Source organism: Plutella xylostella, chromosome 29 (genome assembly GCF_932276165.1).
Source record: "Plutella xylostella chromosome 29, ilPluXylo3.1, whole genome shotgun sequence".
NCBI classification, from domain to species: Eukaryota; Metazoa; Arthropoda; class Insecta; order Lepidoptera; family Plutellidae; genus Plutella; species Plutella xylostella.
Genome location: NC_064009.1, coordinates 7,198,295 through 7,223,504, shown reverse-complemented (window position 1 = coordinate 7,223,504; position 25,210 = coordinate 7,198,295). Strand labels below are relative to the sequence as shown.

General features: G+C 38.0%; 5 protein-coding genes across 5 annotated transcripts; 2 read left to right on the top strand and 3 right to left on the bottom strand.

Annotated features, from left to right (window-relative positions):
- The first annotated feature begins 162 nt into the window (after positions 1-162).
- Positions 163-7,137, top strand: LOC105398119 (proline-, glutamic acid- and leucine-rich protein 1). The gene is made up of 13 exons (XM_048631781.1): positions 163-266; positions 385-532; positions 983-1,103; positions 1,404-1,541; positions 2,691-2,845; positions 3,196-3,357; positions 3,508-3,603; positions 4,129-4,273; positions 4,591-4,709; positions 4,822-4,921; positions 5,247-5,426; positions 5,835-6,007; positions 6,309-7,137. Exons 1-13 carry the CDS (start codon positions 263-265, stop codon positions 7,066-7,068), a joined length of 2,301 nt encoding a protein of 766 aa, XP_048487738.1. The 5' UTR covers positions 163-262; the 3' UTR covers positions 7,069-7,137.
- A 1,740-nt stretch (positions 7,138-8,877) lies between these two features.
- LOC105398120 (tRNA N6-adenosine threonylcarbamoyltransferase) lies at positions 8,878-12,660 on the top strand. The gene is made up of 7 exons (XM_048631705.1): positions 8,878-9,078; positions 9,270-9,491; positions 9,691-9,841; positions 10,071-10,177; positions 10,425-10,591; positions 11,078-11,357; positions 11,588-12,660. The coding sequence occupies exons 1-6, from the start codon at positions 8,964-8,966 to the stop codon at positions 11,318-11,320; spliced, it is 1,005 nt and encodes a 334-aa protein (XP_048487662.1). The 5' UTR covers positions 8,878-8,963; the 3' UTR covers positions 11,321-11,357; positions 11,588-12,660.
- LOC105398121 (respirasome Complex Assembly Factor 1) lies at positions 11,840-14,209 on the bottom strand. Its single transcript, XM_011570175.3, has 4 exons — positions 13,985-14,209; positions 13,677-13,780; positions 13,173-13,302; positions 11,840-12,659 (listed from the first exon to the last, which is right to left on the bottom strand). The coding sequence occupies exons 1-4, from the start codon at positions 14,084-14,086 to the stop codon at positions 12,609-12,611; spliced, it is 387 nt and encodes a 128-aa protein (XP_011568477.1). The 5' UTR covers positions 14,087-14,209; the 3' UTR covers positions 11,840-12,608.
- Positions 14,210-15,434: 1,225 nt separating this feature from the next.
- On the bottom strand, positions 15,435-19,731 carry LOC105398122 (mini-chromosome maintenance complex-binding protein). The gene is made up of 9 exons (XM_038119130.2): positions 19,457-19,731; positions 19,192-19,374; positions 18,699-19,055; positions 18,277-18,523; positions 17,581-17,698; positions 17,115-17,294; positions 16,655-16,898; positions 16,050-16,214; positions 15,435-15,693 (listed from the first exon to the last, which is right to left on the bottom strand). The coding sequence occupies exons 1-9, from the start codon at positions 19,559-19,561 to the stop codon at positions 15,478-15,480; spliced, it is 1,815 nt and encodes a 604-aa protein (XP_037975058.2). The 5' UTR covers positions 19,562-19,731; the 3' UTR covers positions 15,435-15,477.
- A 558-nt stretch (positions 19,732-20,289) lies between these two features.
- Positions 20,290-25,136, bottom strand: LOC105398123 (E3 ubiquitin-protein ligase siah-1). The gene is made up of 5 exons (XM_011570177.3): positions 24,979-25,136; positions 24,482-24,559; positions 23,895-24,087; positions 23,413-23,554; positions 20,290-22,613 (listed from the first exon to the last, which is right to left on the bottom strand). The coding sequence occupies exons 2-5, from the start codon at positions 24,499-24,501 to the stop codon at positions 21,967-21,969; spliced, it is 1,002 nt and encodes a 333-aa protein (XP_011568479.3). The 5' UTR covers positions 24,502-24,559; positions 24,979-25,136; the 3' UTR covers positions 20,290-21,966.
- Between the last annotated feature and the right edge of the window lie 74 nt (positions 25,137-25,210).

Below are 25,210 nucleotides of genomic sequence, written 5' to 3'. Positions count from 1 at the left end.
TAAATAAATTTTGTTCATGTAAAAGTGTAAACCAAGTATGGAAGATAAGGCAAGATACAATGAACGCCTTATTCTAAAACTCCAAGAAACACAGATTAATTTACAAAACTGAGTTGACAGTTTTCTTGACATTGATAAGTTTTCACTTTTCAGTGGCCTGATTGGCCCTGAAAAATATCACATGGAGTCGGCAAAACCAAAGTTTACAAATTAAAATTATACTTACCTATATTTGATTATCTGGGTATAACTTCTAATAAAAATGAGTAGGTTTAACCATTATTACTTAGTAGTGATAACTTTTTAAACTTCAATTGGTTAGTTTCAAAGTGTTGCTGAGGTTATATTGATTTATGATTGCCATGTTTTCATTGTATCTTTCAGGTCAAATATTGAATAAAATCAGGGAGGTTGACCCCCATAACAGTGATGCAGTTAAAGATGTGTTATCCGTGTTCTTTCAAAACTTACCCAAACACATTGAAGTGGGCAGCAGTCAGTGGCTGAGAGCCCTAGAATATGTTATCAACAGGTACCAATTCATTTAACATGTATGTAATGTAGATAAACTCGTTGGTTTCAATTTTACACTGAAACTGTAAACCTTTTACTAGTTTAATTTTGGCTCTTTGAATGTTAAGAGATATTTGTTTAAACACAGACATTTTAACAAAGTTATCAGGTCTTTCAAAGGTCTGAATGATGCCCAGTACCCCAGTAGTTCAATCCCTTATGAGTTACAACTCATAAAACAACAGCTATAAATTTCAAAGAATCACCTGTCAAAAGAGCACCTCTGCCTGATAATATCACTGTACAACTTAGCATGCTGTAATGGAGTACATATAGCAGTATAATTCTGTACTTTCATGAAGTTATTACATCTTCCTCCTGCTTTAACAGTGCCCACAGTCCTTCATTACTCATAAGTACATGTTCTTGAATACCCCATGGTGACTCTTGGAATATACTTTGATTTCAGATTCCCAAAATATTGCATGACACATCGAAACACAATTGAGACATTCTTGACAAACTTTTTGGACACAAAAAATTATTACAATGTCATTGAAGCAGCCAAATGTGGACATGCTCTACAACAGGTAATATTCTTTTATTATCTTTAAAATACTTTGTTATGTTCCATATTGGTAGAGGAATTTGTTGCTGCATCTTTCTCACTTGTGTGGGACCTTTGCATAACTCCTATAGTTTAAATTTCTTGAACTTCTTTCCATGGGTATGACTTTGTAAAGATTCTTAGGACCTATAAAAGCACTACAGTCAAATTCATATAAACATATCTTTTAAAAGAGATACCTTTTGAGTCTATTGCCTCACTCCACATTATAATTATTAGTTATTCTTCTTGAGGTTTCCTTAACATGTCCCTCTAATATCAGGTGCGACCATCACAAGAAAAGACAGCTACTCCTAAGACTAGCTGGAGGGAACAGATGGAGCTGTTGTGCAGATCAGCTCACTCCCTCATTGGGGCAATATTTACCAATGATGTGCTGAAGAATGGGGGCTATTATCAGGTAAGATTTCATTTACTTATGAATAGGACAACTAGCTATTGAAAGTGGCTGCTCAGAGACTCTGTCCTCTGTCTGTACTATAATCTTACTGAGTTATTATTTTCCGGCCAAGGATAGTTTTATTGCTAACAATAATAACTACCTAAGAGTAAAACTGATGAACAAAATAGTTGGAATATATTCTTGATTGTACAAATAAAAAAACTGCTTACATTATAAAAAACCGACTTCAAAAAACCACTAAAATGTAAGAAATAATTTAAGGTTTACACAAATTCTACTCGTATGTGACAGTACAAATATACCTAAGCAGGAACTGTTCTTTTTTGATGTTGGTGCGGTGACAAAGTAATCTGAAGAAATATGGCACCAACTTCAAAAAAGAACAGTTCCTGCTTAGGTATATTTGTACTGTCACATACGAGTAGAATTTGTGTAAACCTTAAATTATTTCTTACATTTTAGTGGTTTTTTTAAAGTCGGTTTTTTAATTTTTTTAATTATTATTTTATTTTATAGTTTTTAGTTTATTTGCAATAATTTTCAATCAAAAGTAAGGTGCAAATGATACCAAAAAGTCCTACGAATCAATACGAATCATTCAAGCCTAAACACGAAGTAGTTGCTATATACCGTTGAGGAGTACCCCTGACTGCCTTCCGTTTCCATCATCAGATCAGCTCAAGGTCACCATCATATTTTTTTGTTATAATAACTATATTTACGTTCTTAATTTCATTAGAATCGGTTAACATGTGCCCAAAATGGAAATTCATACCCTGTTTTTACCCCTTTACACACCCTTGGGGGTGAGATAAAATTCTGAAAAAAAAATGGGACCACCTGGGAGCTCAACCCAATACAACAAAAAAAGAATTTTCAAAATCGGTTCATAAACGGCGGAGTAATCGGTGAACATACATAAAAAAAAATATAAAAAAAAAAAAAGATCCCGACGAATTGAGAACCTCCTCCTTTTTTTGAAGTCGGTTAAAAACAACTGTCCACAGCGCATCATATCTAAAGTTCAATAATATTAATAGTATTTATTAAGTCATTTTAAATAAATAAGTGTTTCCACTTTTGAATACTTAGTTGAAAAGTGGACTTTTCCCTAAACAAATAATATTTGCAACCTTATTGTTATAGAATGATTCAGACAGTGTGCCTCCAACATCGCCGCTGTCTGTAGCTCTGTCCAAGCTGAAGGATGTCTCGGCACACAGTCCCTCTACTGAGGAGAAGAACGAGCTGCTGTGCACGCGGCTCAGGAACGTGTTCGTGTTTATACAAGCTATGCTCGTGTGAGTATTGTTTTATTGTTCTTGTAGTGGTATATGAAGGGCTAGCACGGGGCGCAATTAAGACATGACAAAAGTTCTCCATCGTGCTCACTCTTGAGGCTGCTTGTGAGCGCGATGCTAAACTTTTGCATATCTTAAATGCGCCCCATGCTAGCCCTTCTGGTATGGTGGTCAATCAAATGTAAGTTATGTTAGTCACCAACATTTGAATATCCCATTATTCTAATTAAATTGCTGTGATTTTAATAAGTACTATCTTTGCCTTATTTATTAGGTATTACGAAGGTATGTTTTGTGAGAAGAATTAAATTATCTCCTTTACTAATTATTTTTAATTGTTTGTCCCACAGAGAAGTGTATCCAGTAGCAAAGCCAATCAGGCCACAAACAATATTTGATGTGACAGTCCGGGCCCTGACTGCATCTAGCGGCTCCAACCAAACCTTGTCTGGGACGCAGCTGGCACTGATCAAGACACAGGCTCTTAGGACTTTAGATGCTATGGCTGCTTGGTGAGTATTTATTATTTGTTGTGATTTATAGGTCGTAAAATGTTTATAAACTAAATATAAAGTTCTCTACTTAATTCGTTTCTTATCTTGAAAACCGCCATAATCCTACAGCGTAATGTATGTACTAAATATATATTTTTTTGCTTTCAGCTTGGGATCAAACCTGATTCCATTCTCTCCTTTGATGATCCGATTGGCGATGCAGACTATCAGGTGGACAGCTGAGAACCCGAGTGATGAGACTAGGTAAAATACTTTTCGCTTATCCTAATCCTAACTTCCTTTCCTTCCGTCTGTCTGTCTGTTTGTCTGTTACTCTTTCACGCCAAAACTACTGAACGGATTTGAATGAAATTTGGTATACATATGGTCTAGACCAGATGACCAGATGGTAGAGAAAGAACATGGGATACTTTTTATCCTGGAATTCCCACGGGAAAACTTTTTAAGGCGAAGCGAAGCTCGCGGGAACAGCTAGTGCCTAGCCTATATGCCTCTTGTGTAAACTTAAGTATGGTTTATGTCTTAGGTGGTGCACAGATACAACTCTTTCGTACAAACATACAGATAAATGTGATTTTTAAAATCCGATTCCAGCCAAGGGACAAACGATCAAAGCCTCGTACGTGCTACCAAGACAAATATAAAGTCAATTACCGTTTTTCACTATGTTAGGCGACTTCGCTTTAGTCGTAGTACATAATTTGATGTAACCTAATAATTTTACTCCTGTACTAACTCTTATACATTTTCCCCTCAACCTCAACCCAGGGAGATCCGTTGCCAAGCGTACAGGTCGCTGTCAAGCTGGCTGTCTCGCCTCAAGACACACAAGGCGTCAGGGACCTGGCCAGATGAGCTCGTCACCAGGGCGGTCGAAGATATCACCCCTACTGCCAAGACAATACAACTTACTGTGAGTACAGTCTGGTTTACAAATTCTGCTGAATGAGACATGAGACTGTAACAACCATATTGATCAAAGTGAAAAGCATTTTTCTCGGTTCAAGCAGTAAACGCTACATGACGACTCTACCGCGCCATACTAAAGATCACAGCACCTCGCTCGGGACAAGCTCGCGAACGCCGACGGCGCGGCGAGGTGAAAGGCGTTCCTTTTGCCTTAATGCGTTTACTGTTCGAATAGTAAAAAAACTGGCACTCCACCGGCAAATGAAAAAGGGTTCCTTTCTGATGTAGCTTGCCTTACAATATAAACTGTGTCAATTTCAGATGAGCAGTCAACCCACAAAGAACATGAGCAAAAAAGCGAAGAGGAAACTGGCCAACTCAATGCTGATGGACAGCAACATCGCCAGCCACATGCCGGGCGAGAAGAACAAGACCTTATTGTGAGTTACATTACGACTATTATCCCTTGTGCAGTCAATGTCTTCTTCTTAGATAGTAAAAATTGATTGATTAAAATATTGCGTTATAATTAAATTTTGTTGCTATTTTCAGATCTGATGAATCAGCGGACGAGGTGGCTATAGCGGCTTTAGAGTGTATTGAAATCTTCCTAACCGTATGTGGAACATTCTTGAAACCGTCTGCACATAAGGTCAGTGTTTCAGAATATTTTTAGCCCCTTCTATTAATTTTATAATCGCTATAATGCCGTCCACGACATGTTAAGAGTATAAACACATATAATAAAATATTCTTATGATTAAAAAGCAGAATGCAAGTCAGGTTGTATTCATGTAAGTTCGTAGCCATCGAAAAGTCGTTCCATAAAAAAAATATTCTCTAAAGTTCTAGGCAGAAATAGTTGGATAGTTCTTTTCTTAGTTTTAATTAAATGCATTCGTTGGTGCACTTCCAATTAAATAAAGTCTCTACTAACTCCCATTGTAACATTTGTCGAACATTTCACCCAACCTCAGCTCCTCCAAACCGCGCTAGTCCGGTGCAGCGCGGCCCTCTCGCAGCTGCCGTGTCGCCGCGGCGTGGCGCTGTGCCGCGCGCTGGACGCTGCCCGTATCGCCGCGCCGCCCACCGCGCCGCCCCCCACGCAGCACTGCCTGCAGATATACAGCGACGGGGTGCACTCGCCGCACGAGGAGGTGAGTAAAGGGGAAGATATTAAAGATGGGCTGGCTGTATGAGTGTATGTTCATAGCTTTGTCCAGAAAAGTTTTTAAAAACTATGAAAATTTTACTCTGTGAATTTATTTTTGGCGGGAACAGATACAGAACAGAACAATAATTTGGGTTGTAAATGGTCGAATTTTGGTATTTTTGGTGAATTGTTGGTTGATTTGTGTTAGTATACTTTGTGCTGCGACTTCTTACCGTTGTTGTATTTGTAAGTTATATAGAGCATGAGAAATGTATGTAAAAGCTCCTTGCCGCGCGCATGCTAAAAAGAAATCAACTTACGCCACAAGCGAACGCTTTTTCGAAGTATACGTACTACTTACCTATAAAAAATTGAAAACATAACCACACTAACAAAAACCGTCTCTCTCCAGATATCCCGCATCTGCTCGCAAGCGCTGCTCAACATCCGTCTGCACCTGCACTGCTCGCCTCCTTCCTTGAACTTCGCGATCGAGGCGCCCGCTGAGAGCAAGGAGCCGGCAGCGGTGAAGACCGTGTCGGAGCGGAATAGGGCAGCGTTGGAGGCGCTTTTGGGACCGGATAAGTGAGTTTTTGGAGTGAAAGTTCACGTATTTGTAGTGAATTGTAGGGTTTATGGGATTTAATGTGTTAGTGGCCTACAAGGTTGATGAGTATCATTTTGGCAACACTTGCATAAGCGACAGGGATTGCCTACAATCTACATTCAGATCAGAAAGATTAGGTTTATAATGGTTTACGTACATACATACATCCATCCTGACGTCTCTCGTTTAGACTGCCAAATAGAAATATTTTTTGTTGATATAACTCTCTCATAATGCAGTATTATGAATTATCCAACAATATTTCATCCTTTTTTTCAGAATGCCGCCTAATGGTGACGCAGAAGAAGTAATAACAATAGTGGATGAGCCTTCCAGGAAGAAAGCACGACTCTCAGAAGATGTTGACGACAAGATCAGCGTCAGTAGCCAAGACTCAGTGGAAATACGAGAGAACTCTGAGAGCAATGCTGAATCTACAGGCGAAGTAGCAGAGGTGGCCATAGAAGTTGATGACATTGATGGAAAATCAAACGAAAGCCCAGATATCAATGAAATTGATGTAGTAAATGGAGATATTAATGAAGAAATTGACCCTGCTGTAGCAGTAAACACTAGCAGTGCCATTTACGATGCAACAACGCAGTTACCAGTGGACGAGTCAGTCGAAACAATAGATGATGAAGCTAGTCCAAAATACTTAGAAGTAGCTTATGACTTTCCAAATACTGGGAAGAACAAAGTGACGGTCTTAGAGAAAATGGATGATGAGAACCTACCAAGCACTAATGAAACTGATGACATACACATAACTTGTGGACAACAGTTGAAGAGTTCTCAAGATGTTTCACAGAAGAAAAGTGAGGAAATTGAAGTAAAACTCTTTGAACCTAAACTTAATGGTATAGAAGAGGAAACAGAGGTAGTTTTAACAAATGGTCATGCTGACCCTAAAGAAAATATAGCAGAAAGTACAATCATTGTTAAAATTGCCGATGGTGATGAAGGCGTCACTGTTGAAGATATGTTGGCTGATTTTGTAGATGAGGTAAATGAAGAGGTGGTCAACGTAGACGCTTAAAGCATTTACACCATATTTAGACCTACTTATTATAAGCTTACAGTGCCAATAAAAATCCCATAATATTCAGATTAGTTTTATTTCTTATTAGTCGGTGCGACTGTACTTACGAAATAGCATCAAATATAAAATCTATTTGAAATAAATAATAATTATTAAAGCGCCACCCCTGTGAGTGCGCCGCGGCTATCGTGGTGCATAGAGAAAAACGTAAAGCCCCATCCATACGCTTGCTGTTTGCAAACAAAGTCACAAACACCAAACACAATCACCGAACACAAACAGCCATCCACATGCTCGGCGAACGCTCATAAAATTCCGAACCGGCAAACACGGCGGACGACGAGCTATTACTTTCGGGTTGACATATTTCTATTATATAAATTAAAGCAAGAGAAAGAAAAAAGGAAAATAAGAAAGCAAAGATGCTGGTGGGATAATAACAATAATTAAAAAAAATAAAAACCGACTTCTTCTTTTTAATTATTATTTTATAGTTTTTAGTTTTTATAGTTTTAGTAAGATGCAAATGATACCAAAACGTCCTACTAATCAATACGAATCATTCAAGCCCAAACACGAGGTAGTTGCTATATACCGTTGAGGAGTTCCCTTGACTGACTTCCGTTTCCATCATCAGATCAGCTCAAGGTCACCATCATATTTTTTTGTTATAAAAACTATATTTACGTTCTTAATTTCATTAGACGACCGAATGGCGTAGTGGTTAGTGACCCTGACTACTGAGCCGATGGTCCCGGGTTCGATTCCCGGCTGGGGCAGATATTTGTTTAAACACAGATATTTGTTCTCGGGTCTTGGATGTGCCCGTAAAATGGCAATAGGCCCGCCCCCTATTACATTGGGACTAACATAACACTCTGGCGAAAAGTGGGTGCAGCAATGCACCTCTGCCTACCCCGCAAGGGAGTACATTAGTACAAGGCGTGAGTGTGTGTGTGTGTAATTTCATTAGAATCGGTTAATATGTGTCCAAAATGGAAATTCATACCCTGTTTTTACCCCTTTACCCACCCTTAGGGGTGAGATAAAATTCTGAAATAAATGGGACCACCTGGGAGCTTAACCCAATACAACAAAAAAAGAATTTTCAAAATCGGTTCATAAACGGCGGAGTAATCGGTGAACATACATAAAAAAAAACCCGACGAATTGAGAACCTCCTCCTTTTATTGAAGTCGGTTAAAAATACATAGAAATCGTACAATGTACTGCTTTATTTGGGCTTTAATTTGTTTCATATTTTTATTTTGATAAGCCTCCAAAAATTACAGAATCGTAGCGCATTTTTACGCTTTGCGCGCCAACGAAAAAGTGTAGCAAGTTGATACGTCCGCCTCCCACAATGCTAGCGCGCATACTGACCGCTGCCAGACGTGTGGATACGTAGGAAACTGTTTGCCGAACATCCTTTGATCTGGCAAGAAAAACCGACACCGATGCCGAACACTGGCGAACACAAACACAAACAGGCAAACAACGACAAACACCCATCCACACGTCAGTGTTTGCTGTTTGCCATTGTTCGCCGAGCGTGTGGATGGGGTATAATGGGTTGGTGTGGCAGAAATATTGATCCTTCATTTTGTTAATCTTCCATTAGATTAGATAATTTATTACGCCCGAGACCGCATTGTTCTATGGTTGAATTTCACCATTGGGCCCACTCAGCCACCCTCTTCTTTGGATAAAGTTTTCTTCTTTTATACCTCAGAAGAATAAAAATCATTCTTAGAATATTTTACTCTGTGGGTTTTCCATTGACATTTCCCATAGACTATAGTTGATATTTCCGTTTCCGGCTATTTTATTTGTAAACACAACAAATCTTCAACAAATATTTTAGTTTTTTTTAAATTAAAGTCCATTTCAGGATGGTTATAGCGATCGGATTTGAAGGAAGTGCAAATAAACTTGGTATTGGGATAGTCAAAGATGGTGAAATTCTGGCCAATTGCAGGAGAACATACATAACCCCACCCGGAGAAGGTTTGTATGTTTTTTGCTTATTTACGTGAATATATTACATTACATATTCTACCGCATACTATTTATAGCATTTAGCTTTACTTTTATACAATATTGAATGACAATATTGTTGCATAAAAGCCTCAATTTTCCCTTTTTTGTTATGAAATAAAATATGAGGTTAATTAGAACCAATTCAATACAAATTACAGGGTTTCTTCCCAGAGAAACAGCTGAGCACCATCAGCAAAACATTCATAATGTGCTTCAAGAGGCGCTGGAACAGTCGGGGATCTCTCCACAAGAGATTGATGTTGTTTGCTACACAAAAGGCCCGGGAATGGGGGCCCCGTTATCCGTCTGTGCTATTGTAGCTCGGACATGTGCTAAACTATGGAATAAACCAATTCTCGGCGTTAACCATTGCATTGGACGTATCCTTTAAAATACTATTGATATATTGATGTAGGGTATATTTCCTGCACTCAGATTGTAGTGCTGCTGTATTTGGGTGGAAGTTTTTTGACTGATGATCAGCAGCCAAAAATTGCATACTTAGTATTATTATTATTAGATAGCTTGTGGTGAATCACTAACAAAACAAAAGCGATATTTCCCTTAAAAAGTATTCAGATATAGAAATGGGAAGGCTAATAACAAAAGCAAACAATCCAACAGTATTGTATGTGAGTGGAGGAAACACCCAGGTCATTGCATACTCCAGACAGAGATACAGGATATTTGGAGAAACTATAGATATTGCAGTGGGGAACTGTCTTGACAGGTGAGCATAGTATATTGTAAAAAAAAATTATACAATAAGTACCTAATTGTAACTAATAAGTAATGCAAACTGCCTAAAAATTTGTGTGAAATAAAAGGTTTCCAGTGAAGGGATATAAAATATATATAAATATATAAATATAACTGACTCTTGTGTTCACTATTGCACAAAATATCCAATAAACACCATTGGCATTTACTTTAATTTTGCAATTATTTGTTTTTTTTAGATTTGCAAGAGTGTTAAAGCTGTCCAACGCACCCAGCCCCGGCTACAACATTGAGCAAGCTGCTAAAAAAGGAAACAAATATCTTCAGTTACCTTACTGTGTCAAAGGTATCATCCGTTTAGTCATAAATGGATAAGGATAGTGAAAGGAGCTATAGTGGATTCATCTGAATCCTGGGTTTTGAGTTAGAACTCTAGCATAGAAAAGGAGAATCTGACTAAATAGATATCTTTTTAATAAGTATACATATTAAATCTAAGTACTTTAAAGTTTGAATAGGAAATTTAATGAGTGCTATCATTAAACCTAAGTTGGTAAACTTGGTAAATGATTTAAATGTTGTATGGTTTTCAGGCATGGATGTGAGTTTCTCTGGCATCCTTTCTTACATGGAGGACAAGATCGACGACTTACTCAAAGACTACTCCCCCGAGGACCTGTGCTTCTCTCTGCAGGAGACATTGTTCGCCATGCTCATCGAGATCACCGAGCGGGCCATGGCGCACTGCGGCTCTGATGAGGTACTTGCGTTGAGATAATACGTAATTAAGTTGCAGAAAGGAACTTTAAGCTGATGTCGACCTTAAACGTAATGCTGTCTTGCTTTGTTAGTATACAGACAGACCTTTCTGCAATTCAACGTTGACTGAAATAAGTACTTACTAAGTACCTACCTATAGTAATTTAATTTATTTATGGCCTAGTCATCATTCACTTAGTTTAAAACATTATAGAAGTTCCTTCTACTGATTAGCTGGAAGGCCGAGGTGCATTGCTTTATCACAAGCTTAAACCCTCTGGCCCTTTGTGTTAATTATGAATAGTCGGAATCTTTAGTCAGTCGTTTTAATAGATCTCTACAAAAAGTACCTCTTAATTTATAAGAGATCTGTATCAGTGGATCAAAGTCCCTCGTCTGCGCTGGCTATTAGTGGCAACGGCAACCTTTCTTAGGCAACTGTTCTAATTCCGCCACAGTAATCATAACAACCAATTTATATTTCCAGGTGCTAATAGTCGGCGGAGTGGGCTGCAACGAGCGCCTCCAAGCCATGATGGGCGTGATGTGCGAGGAGCGCGGCGCCAAACTGTTCGCCACCGACGAGCGGTTCTGCATCGACAACGGCGTCATGATCGCGCACGCCGGCGCGCTGGCCCACGCCGCCGGGACCAGAATGGACTTCGCAGATGCTACAATCACGCAGAGATATCGCACGGACGACGTTTTGGTCACGTGGCGGGATGATTGAGATTGTGGTGATTGGCTGTTTATTGACGGATGGGGGTTTTGGATACTAAAAAAAAAAAAAACACACACACACGCACTCACGCCTTGTACTAATGTACTCCCTTGCGGGGTAGGCAGAGGTGCATTGCTGCACCCACTTTTCGCCAGAGTGTTATGTTAGTCCCAATGTAATAGGGGGCGGGCCTATTGCCATTTTACGGGCACATCCAAGACCTGAGAACAAATATCTGTGTTTAAACAAATATCTGCCCCAGCCGGGATTTTGGATTTTGGATACTAAAAATTTTATATAAGGCAGTTATCACACTGCAACCCATCACGATGCTTATTCTGTGTTGGACTGGACGTGTTTTCTTTACTAATGGACTAACTTTCGGAGAAGCAACATGTAGCATAGTGTATAATAATAATAATAATAATATATCTTTATTTCAGGTGTAAAAAGCCCATATCATATCCTAATTACATTTACATTTACATGTATAGCAGTGTGACAACCGCCTAAAATGAAAACGCAATGTTTGTAAATTAAATAAAACGTTTTATTTAAAAATTATTCCATTCTAGTATTTGTTCTAAAATTGAACCTTATTCAATATTCTTAGGATTGTAGGTTATGCAAGTTTGATTATTTCATTTCAGTTCATTGGTAAATATAATGTTCACTTGTAACAGTGTTTTTAACTAATGGACTATCCAACTAGCTCAAATTAAAATACCTTTTTACTGACTATACATCTATACTCTATACGATAGTGATATTAATTTATTTTGGTATAAATGAATTCATGTCCACCCAATTTTTTGATGACAACAATGTGTTATATTATGTACATTATCATTATCTTAAAATGATAATACACAATGTAAGGCTAACAGAGTTATTGCTTCTGTTTCTTAAATATTGATCCAACACAAACATTGCATTCACACAAAGGCCAGTAGGGCAGGTTTCATTAAGACAAATACCAGATTATAGAATCTTGCCTTAATCGCAATCAGGCGATTTAGTAAACATAACAAAAAATGTGTTTGTAGTAATATTTTAAAATAATTTAAACAATATATTATTATGATAGGCATCAACACAACATGTTTCTATATAAAAAAAAACTCACAAACAGGGTCTGACACACTTTACAAATACTATAATATGTTAAGAAATTGCCATACCATCCATATTTGTAAAGCTAGTGACTAAAATTAAAAACGAAACACTCCGTTTGTACTAACACTTGGCAGTATAGGATTTATCTTCATTTCGTTAGCCTATTTCACTACTTTGAGCCTCATAATAAGCTGCCTGAGTGGAGACCTGTGTACATTATTATCCATGTGACCTGAAAGAACAAATAAAAAAGATAATGAAATGGTATATTATGTAGGTATAATGTATATTAATTCATTACAGTTACTCACTAGCCAACTTAGCCACATGTACTAATTTGATGAAGTAAAAAACCTATAATAGTATAAAACTATTGCTCATCACTTCACCTATCCGTAAATCAGTTAGTATATAATTCAAAGAAAAGATCATATTTCAGAAGTATTGTTATCTTAAAAACCACAATCACTTTCAGGTTAAGAAATTCTTATTGTGAAATAAGATAAGATAAGAAACTTGATACAATGCTCATAATAATTTAACACCAAGGATAGTCAACCATATTAATTTTTTGAATATGACATTTTAGGGCCAGTTGCATGAAGGAACTTTAAACTAAGGAAGGTAAGGTATTTCACTTTCTGTCCATATACAGTCAAAGCAATGCAGCAATATTTGTACATAAGTGAAAGTGGGCATTAGAAATTTGGTTTCACTTTATTGTTATAATAATGTAAACTCTTACCAAAAAGCCAGCAAATGAAGTCATGAAGCCTTCTTTAGTGATTTCCCACATCCCTCCGTATTCCTCTTCATCTATATTCTGGAAGTTGCTCACATACACGTAAATTACTGCTGCATTCACTAACACAAACCTGAAAATAAATAATTTAAAGATAAGTAAATTTATGTTAACATGATTTACACTCAAGAGTGTGGAGTACTATGCATGTAAAACTCATTACTCAGGATAATTAGGTGAGCTGCACTTGTACAACTTTACAGAAGTATTATCTATTTTAATTAACTAATAAATACTAATTAATTCTTAGGATACCTATCAAAAAAGAAAAGCTGCCTACAAATAAATAAGTATTTATGACAATATTAGCCTTTTCAGTTGGGAACTGTATATTGTGTAAAATTGCACATACATAACATATATGTATGTTAAGTAATGTAGAAGTTTTTTTAACGTCTGATGTCCAAAAGAAATCAGTCATCAAGTGGAAAAGATTACAATACTTACAGAACTAAGCCGAAGAAACCCTTCAGAGGCAATAAACCCCAGCAGAGACCCAAAATTATGCCAATTATCTGTCGCATCCAGTAAATTACATCCAGAAACTCTTCCTGGAAAATATAAGAATATTCAATCATTACAGGGCAAGCTTAGTTGTTTTAGGTTAATTTAAAAAAAAAATAGGTTATTTTAAACAATTTTTTTTATAAAGTTATAACAAATCAGTTATAACAGTCTGTAGAAGGATTATGAGGAAGAAAACTTGATTATAATGTAAATTATACAAGAAAATCTCGATACAGTCCGAAACTAACCTTATCGTCCCATTCTTCGTTAGCAATGAACGCCCTTTTCCATAAAGATACGCTGCTTTTACCTTTATTGGCAATGTCAGACGATTTGTTCTTGGCTGACATATTTAAAACAATAAGAATAGCTTATTATATTCACAAATATCATTCATAAACCTGAATTGAAATCAATAAAATTTCGCTGAAATAACGCTAAATTGAAACATCACTTCACTTACACGTCACTATGACATTGACATTAGATTTTTGTGGGTTACCACTACCAAAAATTCAGAAGCACACATATCCATCCACATCTCAGAATAATAATGACAAAAGCTCAGATTTATGAAGTTACTTACCGGCCGTACAGTACATAATATAGTTGATACCTTGATGAGGCACCTATCATGCACCCATCAATGGATCTTTGATGACCCCCAGACACTGGCAGAGTTGACAAGTTACAGTAGTACTATCCTAACTAATATTATAAATGCGAAAGTAACTGTGTCTGTCTGTTACTCTTTCACGCCAAAACTACTGAACGGATTTGAATGAAATTTGGTATACATACAGTCCTGACCCTGGGAAAGAACATAGGCTACTTTTTATCCCGGAATTCCCACGGGAAAACTTTTTAAGGCGAAGCGAAGCGCGCGGGAACAGCTAGTTTCTAATAAATGATCAAATATTTACGGGCTATCCATTTGTACGACGCCACGCTACATTTCTGGTGCAAGAGCATGTGTTTATATCATTATCGTCACCCCACTGCTGGCCATATACCTCTCCCAAGGAGCGCTAAAACACTTTGATATCGGCATTCCTCATCCAACCACTCATTTAATCAAACTGTAAATATCTATGTACACAATACAATCTAAATAACTTATTCTAAACTTAAGAAAAATTATGACTAAAGGTACCTAGCCTAACTATAAACAAAAAAAAGAAGAAAAAAATAAAATAAATAAAAAATAATCCTAACTAATATTATAAATGCGAAAGTAACTGTGTCTGTCTGTCTGTCTGTCTGTCTGTCTGTTACTCTTTCACGCCAAAACTACTGAACGGATTTGAATGAAATTTGGTATACATACGGTCTAGACCCTGGGAAAGAACATAGGCTACTTTTTATCCCGGAATTCCCACGGGAAAACTTTTTAAGGCGAAGCGAAGCGCGCGGGAACAGCTAGTAATAAATAAAACTAACTAACTAAACTAACTCATCCAACCACTATATGTATAAGGGCTACTTGACCAAGGTCAAGCAAACCGGAGGGTGTCCTAATCTACGGTCTCTAGTTAGTGGTCTCCACTCAAGAACTCCACCCCACCATGGCATCTATCGGTTCTTCGGCAATGTGTGTGCAACTCGTTTATCAGAATGTTAGCGCCTGGAGGGTATACTTATCTATCTTGTTGTCTTCACAAGGCATATAAATACTAACTAAAACAAAACAAAATCTAGACACAACAGTAAAAAATATTTAATACATACATACAATAAAAACTTAAACTTGTAATGTGGCAACCCTATTCTTCACTCTCTCTATTCTTTCTTGCTCCATCTTCTTTGTGAGGTCCCAGCATTCCTTGTTCAAAGTGTCGTACCCTCGAGAGAGGCTGACCAGCCGTGCTAGCACCAGTAATCTGTGGAGATCGTCTGCTGTCACCGGATTCTGTTCTGTGGACGCGCTTCGCATGGCTATGAAGTCTTCTTCGACGAACTGCGAGACAAAGAAATAGCTGAGTATGATTAATTAGCTCCAGGAGGCAACGTATAATAGAGCACGCGGCCGTGGCATCTTTATTTACGTAAACTCAAACCAATACCAATCAGTGATGTTTATCTTCGTCGATAAACATGCCATGCAGCCGGGACAGGATGCATAGCTCAGATCGTCTGACAAGCTGTGACAGAAAAATATATCCCGCTCGCTCTCAACTCATATCTCGATAAGCAAGCAAAACAGAATTCTGATAAGATTTTTGCGCTTATGTTACACAAGGTATATTTGAATGAGTTCATTCAAGTATCCTGCAAACACGAGCTTTTATCTGGAATTAGTGGGGATAGCGTTACCTTTAAATCATCATTTATCGTATATTTCACCATCTTCATGTTAGTGAGGAAAGTTCTGATGAGATTCATGATGTCTTCTTTGAGGTAGTATGTAGCGGCCTCGACGATGGCATCGAAGATTTTCAGCGAGGATTCTTCAGGCCGCAATGGTATGTGGTAGTCGCACTGAAATAAAAATACACTTTGAAAAAAACATCAATAGTTATAAACTTACCCCCTTATTCATAGAGAAGTTACAAGACGTTTTAACTAATAAACTGTTTTGTCCCTCTCTGTCAAAGAACAAATTGATCCCTGTCGGAGAGGGACAAAACAGTTTATTAGTTAAAACGTTTTGTAACTTTTCTATGAATAAGGGGGTTAGAATAAGGAATCTGAAAACCAGCTCCCGCTGCACGTGTCCGATATCAACGTCAAACGTCACTTTATCGCGATTCATAGTAAATACGGCGCTGTGATAGGACGAGTTTATCGACGTCATTAAGAGACCAAGCATGGTTGGCACGATAAGTTTTAATTATGATCATACCATAGTAGGTAGTAGACCGTAATCTTAGTTAACCTCTAGAAGAACTACTAATATGCAAAAATTAAGCTATACTTACAGGCAACAAAGACTTCCCTTCCGACAAAATGAGTATGCAAACATCGCAATCAAAGTCCATCTTGTAATACTTGAAGTCGTACTGCACTTTCTGCGTCTGTATGAGGTTGCCGAGAGCGGCGATGTTGTTCACGCCGGTCGCGTCCAGACGGCCCTGCTCCATCTTGGTCTCGTCGAGCACTAGGTTCGTGTCTTTACTGAGCTGTAGCACGCCGCTCGTTAGGCGGTTGCATTCGTAGTCTTTTCTGGAATATATTGTATGTTTTGTTATGTTATTTTGGAGCTGTTTGGTAAAACGTCGGGTGAATAGTACTTCTGCTTGCTTTATTTATTTGTTAGTAAGTATTTATGTTGCATCCCAAATCAACTCATATTATAAAGATATAAAAAAAGTATCTATAGGTATCTTCTACAAGGTTGATCATCTCCAACAAGATAACTTTATATAAGATTATACTTACTTGGGCAAAAGCGACATAGTGTTCATATTATCAATAGTCAGCGGCAGGTAGTAGCTCTTGGTGACGAACTGTTTGATGATATTGTACAGTTGCTGAGCGTAGTCCGGGTACCTCTGTGTAGGCAGGTTGGAGATGTTGAGGCAGAACTGGCCCAGTGTGAGGGTGTCTTGACGAAGGTACCTGGTAAATGAAGATCATTATCATCATGTTGATAAGAATGTTCACACTTCTGTAATGGCTCAAATACATCTCAAGTTAAATCACCATAGCTCGATATATCATGGCAAAACACAATAATGCCAAGAATTAGAACGTTGAAAAAAATTATAGCCAGGTGCAATTGCATTTTGCAGGGCTTATAGTATAAGCCTTATACCATATTTACGTGTATTATGTATATTCTGGTGGTACACTATTTGATATTAATATTTTAATGGAATATGTAATTCATCTAAATAACACTTACACACTGGCAATAAGGTGGCATATCAAATACTCCGCTGCAAGCTCATCACCCAGCAGCAGCTCCTTGAGGGCTTTCTGTAGATGGTCCCGTGCTGTCTGAGCCTCTCTTAATACTGCACCTTAAAATAGAGGCGAGAAGGTTTAGAGTTAGACTTAGAAAGGAAGGGTTTAGGCCTAGTCCAGGTCAAGGAGCGGTGGTAGCTCAGTCGGGTAAGCGCCCGCTTCTCACGCAAGAGATGCGGGTTCGAATCCCGGCGCTGACATGTACCAATGAGTTCTTTTAACTTAAGTACAATGTATACCATCGCTCTTACGGTGAAGGAAAACATCGTGAGGAAACCTGCATATCTAGATTTAGCACATCTAGATATGTGAACCCACCAACCCGCAGTGGACCGGCGTGGTGGGAAAATGGTCCAAGCTTAGGAAGGCAGTTTAGACCTTGGGGATATGCACAAAGGTTCCACTCGAGAGAGCCAGGTGCAGGTACTTACACCCCCACAGAGAATAGAATAGAATAGAATAGAATAGGCCTAGTCCACCACGTATTCTATGTATATATATTTTTTCCTTTTACTCAATAAAAAAAAGGTATGACAATCTCCATCTGTTTGACTATTTAATGAATAAGTGATTTATACGCAACACATATTTTTTATGAGATATTTCAAATGAAAAGTAAGATGATTACACATACCTTGATCAAATTCATCTTTCAGCAGTGGGTTACAGTGGTCCAACTTCTTGACATAAACAGCGTGAACTCTCGGCACTAAGCTTGGTGGTGGATTGTGTGTGATGAGCTCGGCCTCACTCTCTACATTAGGTTCCACTAGCGCATTGTTTTCGGGCTGGAACTCTCCGCTAAGAGCCGGGTCTACAGAGAGGAAGCCAATCACTTCTACCATTTCATTCAGTTTCAGTGCTGCATCTTCATTGTAAATCTGTAAATAGAATACATAACATTTAGTAGATGGTATACCCAAGACTGACTAGAACATGCATAAAGATCATACAAGTCGCCTGTATGTAAGTGATAAAGGAAGGGATAAAGATTTAATGGAAATATCCAACCTAAAGCTAAACCATAAAGCTAATCAGATATTTAAAAATGATCACCTTGACAATACATGATTTGCTTGAGACACCTGGTAAAGGGAAATTTAATAAATGCTCTCTAGAAACCACATTCCCCCCATTATTGACATGTTCACTAGTTCTAGCCTCCTTGGTTTCATTCTCAACCACTTCCATATCCATATCATCTTCAGTATCATTGTAACTGCGTTTCAGTTTGGTTGCGGAGCTCTGTGCGCAACGTCTGGACGTGTTTGGTTGGTGTTCCAGGTGCTTCAAGTGATTCTGTTGGTTTTCCACTGTCTGCGCCCAGTCACTTAAACCTGGCATGGATACAACTACCATAGTTTGACGTTGAGAGCTTTTTAAGTTTTCTGTGTAGTTTATTTTCTCATGTTCCTGCAAGAATTTCATGGAATTAAAATCTCAAATTACTTTAGAGCACATGAAAATTATAAACAATAGATTTTTCCATTCCCTATTATACTATGTAACATAAAATTGGTAACGTGATATAGGTAATTGAGATTCATACCAGCACATCAGCAGTATCCCTGTACTTTCCAGATTTGATTTTGCACTCATTTGTAGCGGTGTTGAATACTTCAAAGCTTTCAAAGAAGAACTCTGGGTTGTGCATGTCCTGGATCATACCCCTGAACCGTACGAGCGCGCCATCCGACAAGTTGTGCGAAGCATTCGAGTTTATCAAAGGAATCTGTAAGGTTATACAAAGGTCAATCAATCGACCGCTGGTTATACTCAAATAAAACAGTCTGTTAGTCTGAGATTATACATACCCGTAGCCAATTTGGTAATTTGAGTAGCTTTTCTAAATATTCTTTCTCATTGTTCGTCCACAAATCCGGTGTAACTGTCTCAAACTCGGCAAAAAGGTCATGCATTGTTGTTCTATTTTCACTTGAACTAGTAAAGTTCTTTCCGTAAGAAACAAACGATGAAAGAATTATTTCACTTGGCAAAGGTTAAAATATCGGGTGGAAAATCCAGCTAAATCCGAGAGATACTTAATTTAAATTGAATTTTATAACTTAGCTAAATAAAATGAGATAAAAATTTGATAGGTACGATTCGTTTAGTGCATAGACCTACTACCTCGTTTAGTGCATTAGTGATAGTGTGACAGTAATTTCAGCGCGGACATTTCGCGATTTTATTGTTTGCTCTGTGATAACAAAAATATTTTTCAGTGTTACCAGTTTATACTAAGACCAAGTTGTGCAGATACTGTAGAACCACGCATCTTTGCACAACTTATAAACTGGTCCCACTGTAGAATCTTTTGCTTTATATAGGTACCACCACCACCCTACTATATTATTCGTATATTTGCATATTTGGCAAAACTGCATTGTGTCGTCAGTATATTCACCAACATAATTTTTGGTATTACAGTATGTGTGTATGTATACAATGTACGTTTGTTACTTCTTCACGTCAAAACGGCTGAACCGATTGTAATGAAATTTGTTATGGAGTTAGCTGACACCCTGGATTAACACATGGGCGGAATTTATCGCGCGGGAATAGCTACTTTAATAACACAGACAATAACAAAGTCCAAAAATAATAATTACGTAAGTATGGATAATAAGTGCAATAAAAGTAGGTATGTTTTTTGCGAAATGTTTAATGAAAATTACCAATTAGATACATGCTTTACTAACTAGTAATGTGGTAAGTACCTAACACTTAAATAGTAGGTTTAACTATAAGAAAAAGGCATAGGTACACACACCCCTTACCTTACAAAATACAAATTAGAACAACTTTATTTTTGCATGACATTCAAGACTATTACTGTTAATCCAACAGTTACTTTACTTTGTAGGCATTAAAACATGTTGATTTTCTATTACCCCAGCCTCAATTTTTTTTTCTTAGTGTTAAGTTACTTTAAGTTAACTATAAAATCACTTAGGTAAATAACAAAGGCCCAGTTTTTCACTTCAGCTAATCTAACTGAGAATAAACTTTTGTTTTTAATCAATGACAATATACCCAGTTACAGTCATAAAACTGCATGACTCGAGATGGGCAGAGGGTTTAACCTGTAATCTACCTTTAAATCTTAAAACCCAAAAGTGGGTTTAAACCCGGGAGATTGCCCATCGCTATGCATGACACATAGGTACTTTAGTTCAGCTTAACTTAACGTTCACAGATTGTGAAACGGGACAAACTGCACCTGCGACTTACCTACGTAATTAAACCTAATCCGTAACATGTTTTCGCCCAACCCTGCCGATAATACATTACGTAGTACATAAACACAATGGCTGTGTGTTTTTGTTTCTATGAAAGTAGGATCATCAAGAACATATTTTCATAATCATCTTACGCATTGAGCACCGACGACACAAGAACAAAATAATATTAATATTTGTGTTTGGATAAACCAACAAATAAGTAGTCCGTAGTCGAGCTAGTTTCAGTGATTGTAACTGATAAATCAGAAACAACTCATGGCACAGTTACTCATTGAATGGGTGACTGATTTCAAGTGGTTGTTTTCTTGACACTTCCATGCTTCGGAATGGGTTCCGGTTTCGGCAGCAGTCGTGAAACCTAGTCAGAGGCCTTCGGGAAGCTTGTAAACATGTTAAGTCATTCGGGTTGACCACTTACCCGACCACTCTCTCGGCACAAGCTTGCTTGTGTTGGGGTCCACAAATCCGCATTGCGCCCGTGGGCATATTCAATGCTGCAGTAGGCTCAGACTCGATTCGTGACCCTATATACTAGACTCAGATATGGATATATCCATCATGCTCGATTCACAACACATTGACTACCAAAACTGCGTGTTGTTTTGAGCGTAGTAGTTAGGTACATACCTTTACAAAATACAATAAGTATCTTTCTGAAACTTTTGCAGATAATCGACGGTGCAGGATTAGACTTTTGTGGTCCATAATATGTAGTCCAATGGCCACTGAACCAATCAATCAGATCTGCATTTCAGTCGTTTTATCTACAATAAGTCTCGAGCATCAAACTTCACTCTTCTTCCCCATTTTATAACAGCATTATAGGTTATCACCCAAAGATTATGTCCTGAGACTGACGCATTTACCATTCTTCATAAAATAAATGCTATGAAATCAACTGTATCAATGTTACATCAGATAATCATAAATATTGGATCATCAGTTAAATCTTAATAACAGTCCTACAAATAAGAATATTAGATAATTATTGGGAAAAAATATAGGCAATGGAACTGAATCTCAGGTAATCATCCCTGTATCCAGAATAAAGGCTTACCCAAATCTATGCTTTAGCCGCCTTAGTCCCTTTTGGGTTGGGTCCCTTTTGGGTTGGGTCCCTTTTGATTTGGTTCAGTTCCCTTTGGTTTGGGTCCTGATCCCTTTGGATTGGGTCCAGGACCTTTTGGCTTGGGCCCCGCGTTGGGTCCTGGGCCTTTACTGTTTGGCTTGTTTTGATTGCCTTCATTCGACTTGTTTTCATCCGGATTATTCTCTTTGTTGCTTTTAGGAGCGAACGGCATCTTTTTGATGAAAAAGCGGAATCCGATTTTTTTGTCTTTAACGAAGTGGGCAAAAGTTTCGAGGGGAAGAATAGCGCATTTTCCCATACGGAAGACTTCATCTGCCTTGATTGAGTCATTGAAGCAGTGGTCGGTGAAGACCACCTTGCGCCGGGCGTCCAGCTGGCTGGTGAGATGGATCTCGTACACATGTTGCTGGGCGGCTTTCTTCGAGCCGATGTGTTGAACGGTCCAATAGGCCATGTTCTGCAAGGTGTCTAACTTCACAGTCATGATGAAGACGAGCTTGCCCTGCGCCAACAGGTACACGAAGCGGTCGTCCTCCTTAATGTTGATGTTCTTCAGCACCACTTCAGCGTCGGACGTGACGTTGCAGTTTTCCGGGTGGCGTTGGCTGAAGTGGTCCATCATTTCCTTGAGTTGACCTGAAGAGACATTAGGTAGTTATTATAGGAAGCTATTATTCATGTAAATACATAGTGACATTGTATGGAACGCTCAAGGCACATGCTCTACTATAATAATTATTATAGAATAGAATAGAATATTGCTTTATTGAACACCACATAAATCACACATACAAAAAAAACATACTTATAGACTAGAACTAATGTACAATAGGCGGCCTTATCGCTGAGGGCGATCTCTTACAGGCAACCTTATATATAGCGGAAACAAAGTGACAATTTAGAGGGCGGTGTACCAACAATAACAAAATAATAATATAACTAACTATGTACCTACTTATAATAGCCTAATATAAACCTATAATACTGTAATACATACCATAAACAATACATACTATACATAATATAGTAATGTAATACATACATATTATACAAACATACATATATACTTAGTTAATTAAATAACATTATTATACTATACAAATTACAAAAGACATATAATACAGACACGGACTACTTACAATGATAGATAATGATTTTTTACCAGTGTTTTAAAGGTTTGCGGTGATTTGGAGCTACGCACATTAAGTGGCAGAGAGTTCCACAGCTCAATTGCCCGAACCGTAAAGGAGTGGCTGTAAAATTTTGTAGAATGCGCCGGATATTCCAGTAGAATTATGTCCCTGAATTCCTTTTGCCTTTACAAGTAAACGGAGCTCTCTGGCCCAAACAAGGTACTTATTAGATCTAATTTTTTACTCAAGTAATTAACTAATTACCTACGGATTGTAATCTGCCACATTAAAATGAGTATTACCATTCCATGAGCACTTTCCGAAGACGACCCCTAGCGGGCAGTCCATTGATCTGAAGATGCACTCCTTGAGATGATCTTCCACATCCATGGTCTTCGTTACGTAGATACAGCCACGCGACTTGTTAGGACACGGCACTTGAGCCTGCAAAGTAAATTAAATGTAGGCAGGTATTTATATCATAACGAGTAGGTATATTATTATTAAATTAATGATACAGCTCATAGGTAAGTACCTACCTATAACATACACTTACAAGCAAATAAAATGTCGAGACATTTCAAAACATTTAATTTAGAATTTGATCAATGATTATTCTGATGGGCTGTTAAATGTACTTCAATATTGAAGACGGCTTCGTTGAGCTAGTCTTTTCCGTTTAGGAGCAATTTTGTGCTATTGTTACTGGAACTTCTTCATTGCTTGTCAGTGTATTAAATTAAAGATACAGCTAAACCTATATACTACATATAAACGCCCGAACCTTATTGAGTATCTCCTCAAGCTGCCAGTTCCTCATCTGGGTCATGTCTTCGCGACAGATGGGGCACACCGGCGGGCGCAGGTTGCTGGTGCACGTGTGGCACAGGCTGTGCCCCACCTTGCACTGGAAGATGGGGGCACACATCGCCTCCATGCACACCGGGCATTCCGGCAGTGCGGCCGCTGCAGCTGCTCTGGGGGAATACAGAGGGCCTATTTTAGGTTTACCAACGTAAAGAAAATTAATGAAGAATAGAAATAGACAGTTCAGGTGCTCGAGTGCGAGTTTTTTCGCCTTTCGAGAACCGGACAGTAAACGTGAATTTGTATGGCGCTGGAGACATGCCACCTAGCGGTAAGTAGCTGTACTAGCTCCACGCCATACAAATTTGCGTTTTCGATTTCACTTCGCGATCGGTGAAAAAACTCGCACGCGAGTGAGTTTGTAGTTTTCCACGAAGTAGGAAGGTATCTACTTCATTTAGTTTGCTTGAGATTGAGACATTAACAATCTGTAGTAAATTAAAGTGCCCATTAGTAAGTACCTACTTATACATAGCTATTACTTATCAAATGTAAAACACTCACTTTTTACTGATAGTAGCCATCTTTAATCTTCTATTCTGAGAACTTGAGTCTGCTTTGTAAGTCGAACTTGCAGGTTACCTGTAATTGTTACAGTAATAAATTAACATATTGGAAGTTAGTTAATTTAAGAAAGATTAGCTTCATCATTTGTTATCCTTAGCTCTTCCAGGTTTTCTAAAGCTTGTATAAAAATACCTAAATAGCTTGCATAATTTACTTGCATGACCCAACATACATAAATTGACAAAATACGGACATGTATCCAACTCACTCACTCAACCTATCGGAATAACCCTCCTGCACCTTATATTATAGAACGAATAAAAATATCAATGAATTAAAACCACATTGCTTTTTGAAATATGCTAATATATTATATAACAAATGTTTTTTTTGCGTGCGGCATGATGTCCCTTGTTATTATTACCATAGAATAACAAGTAGGAACATTCACTGAGGAACAACAGAAAATGAAAATACAACAATATTCTTCTTACCTTGTCTTATAACAGGGAGCTCAGAGGTTACTCAGTGATTTTGGTTTATTCAGCGCAGCTAGATTTAGAATCACAAAGGGAGTTTCAGTCCGGGGGAGGAGTCCATAAATTCTCTAGTAGATTGCACAGGAAAAAAAACACTATACGCGTTGTGGTGGAGTGAACGTGACGTGGCTCGGCTCGGACTCGGACTGCTGAACTTTTCTTTATCTCAATCACTTTTGTCCATGCC

Coding starts and splice junctions, on each gene's coding strand:
- LOC105398119 (XM_048631781.1), top strand. Junction 1,104..1,403: donor GTGGACATGCTCTACAACAG/GTAATATTCTTT, acceptor CTCTAATATCAG/GTGCGACCATCACAAGAAAA. Junction 5,427..5,834: donor TGCACTCGCCGCACGAGGAG/GTGAGTAAAGGG, acceptor GTCTCTCTCCAG/ATATCCCGCATCTGCTCGCA.
- LOC105398123 (XM_011570177.3), bottom strand. CDS start 24,501: ATGGCTACTATCAGTAAAAA. Junction 23,555..23,894: donor TTGAGGAGATACTCAATAAG/GTTCGGGCGTTT, acceptor TTTACTTTGCAG/GCTCAAGTGCCGTGTCCTAA. Junction 22,614..23,412: donor CGGAAAGTGCTCATGGAATG/GTAATACTCATT, acceptor ATGTCTCTTCAG/GTCAACTCAAGGAAATGATG.
- LOC105398122 (XM_038119130.2), bottom strand. CDS start 19,561: ATGCATGACCTTTTTGCCGAGTTTGAGACAGTTACACCGGATTTGTGG. Junction 19,375..19,456: donor AATTACCAAATTGGCTACGG/GTATGTATAATC, acceptor ATAACCTTACAG/ATTCCTTTGATAAACTCGAA. Junction 17,295..17,580: donor TGCCACCTTATTGCCAGTGT/GTAAGTGTTATT, acceptor TTCATTTACCAG/GTACCTTCGTCAAGACACCC.
- LOC105398120 (XM_048631705.1), top strand. CDS start 8,964: ATGGTTATAGCGATCGGATTTGAAGGAAGTGCAAATAAACTTGGTATT. Junction 9,079..9,269: donor CATAACCCCACCCGGAGAAG/GTTTGTATGTTT, acceptor TACAAATTACAG/GGTTTCTTCCCAGAGAAACA. Junction 10,592..11,077: donor CGCACTGCGGCTCTGATGAG/GTACTTGCGTTG, acceptor TTATATTTCCAG/GTGCTAATAGTCGGCGGAGT.
- LOC105398121 (XM_011570175.3), bottom strand. CDS start 14,086: ATGTCAGCCAAGAACAAATCGTCTGACATTGCCAATAAAGGTAAAAGC. Junction 13,781..13,984: donor ACGAAGAATGGGACGATAAG/GTTAGTTTCGGA, acceptor TATATTTTCCAG/GAAGAGTTTCTGGATGTAAT. Junction 12,660..13,172: donor CTTCATTTGCTGGCTTTTTG/GTAAGAGTTTAC, acceptor TTGTTCTTTCAG/GTCACATGGATAATAATGTA.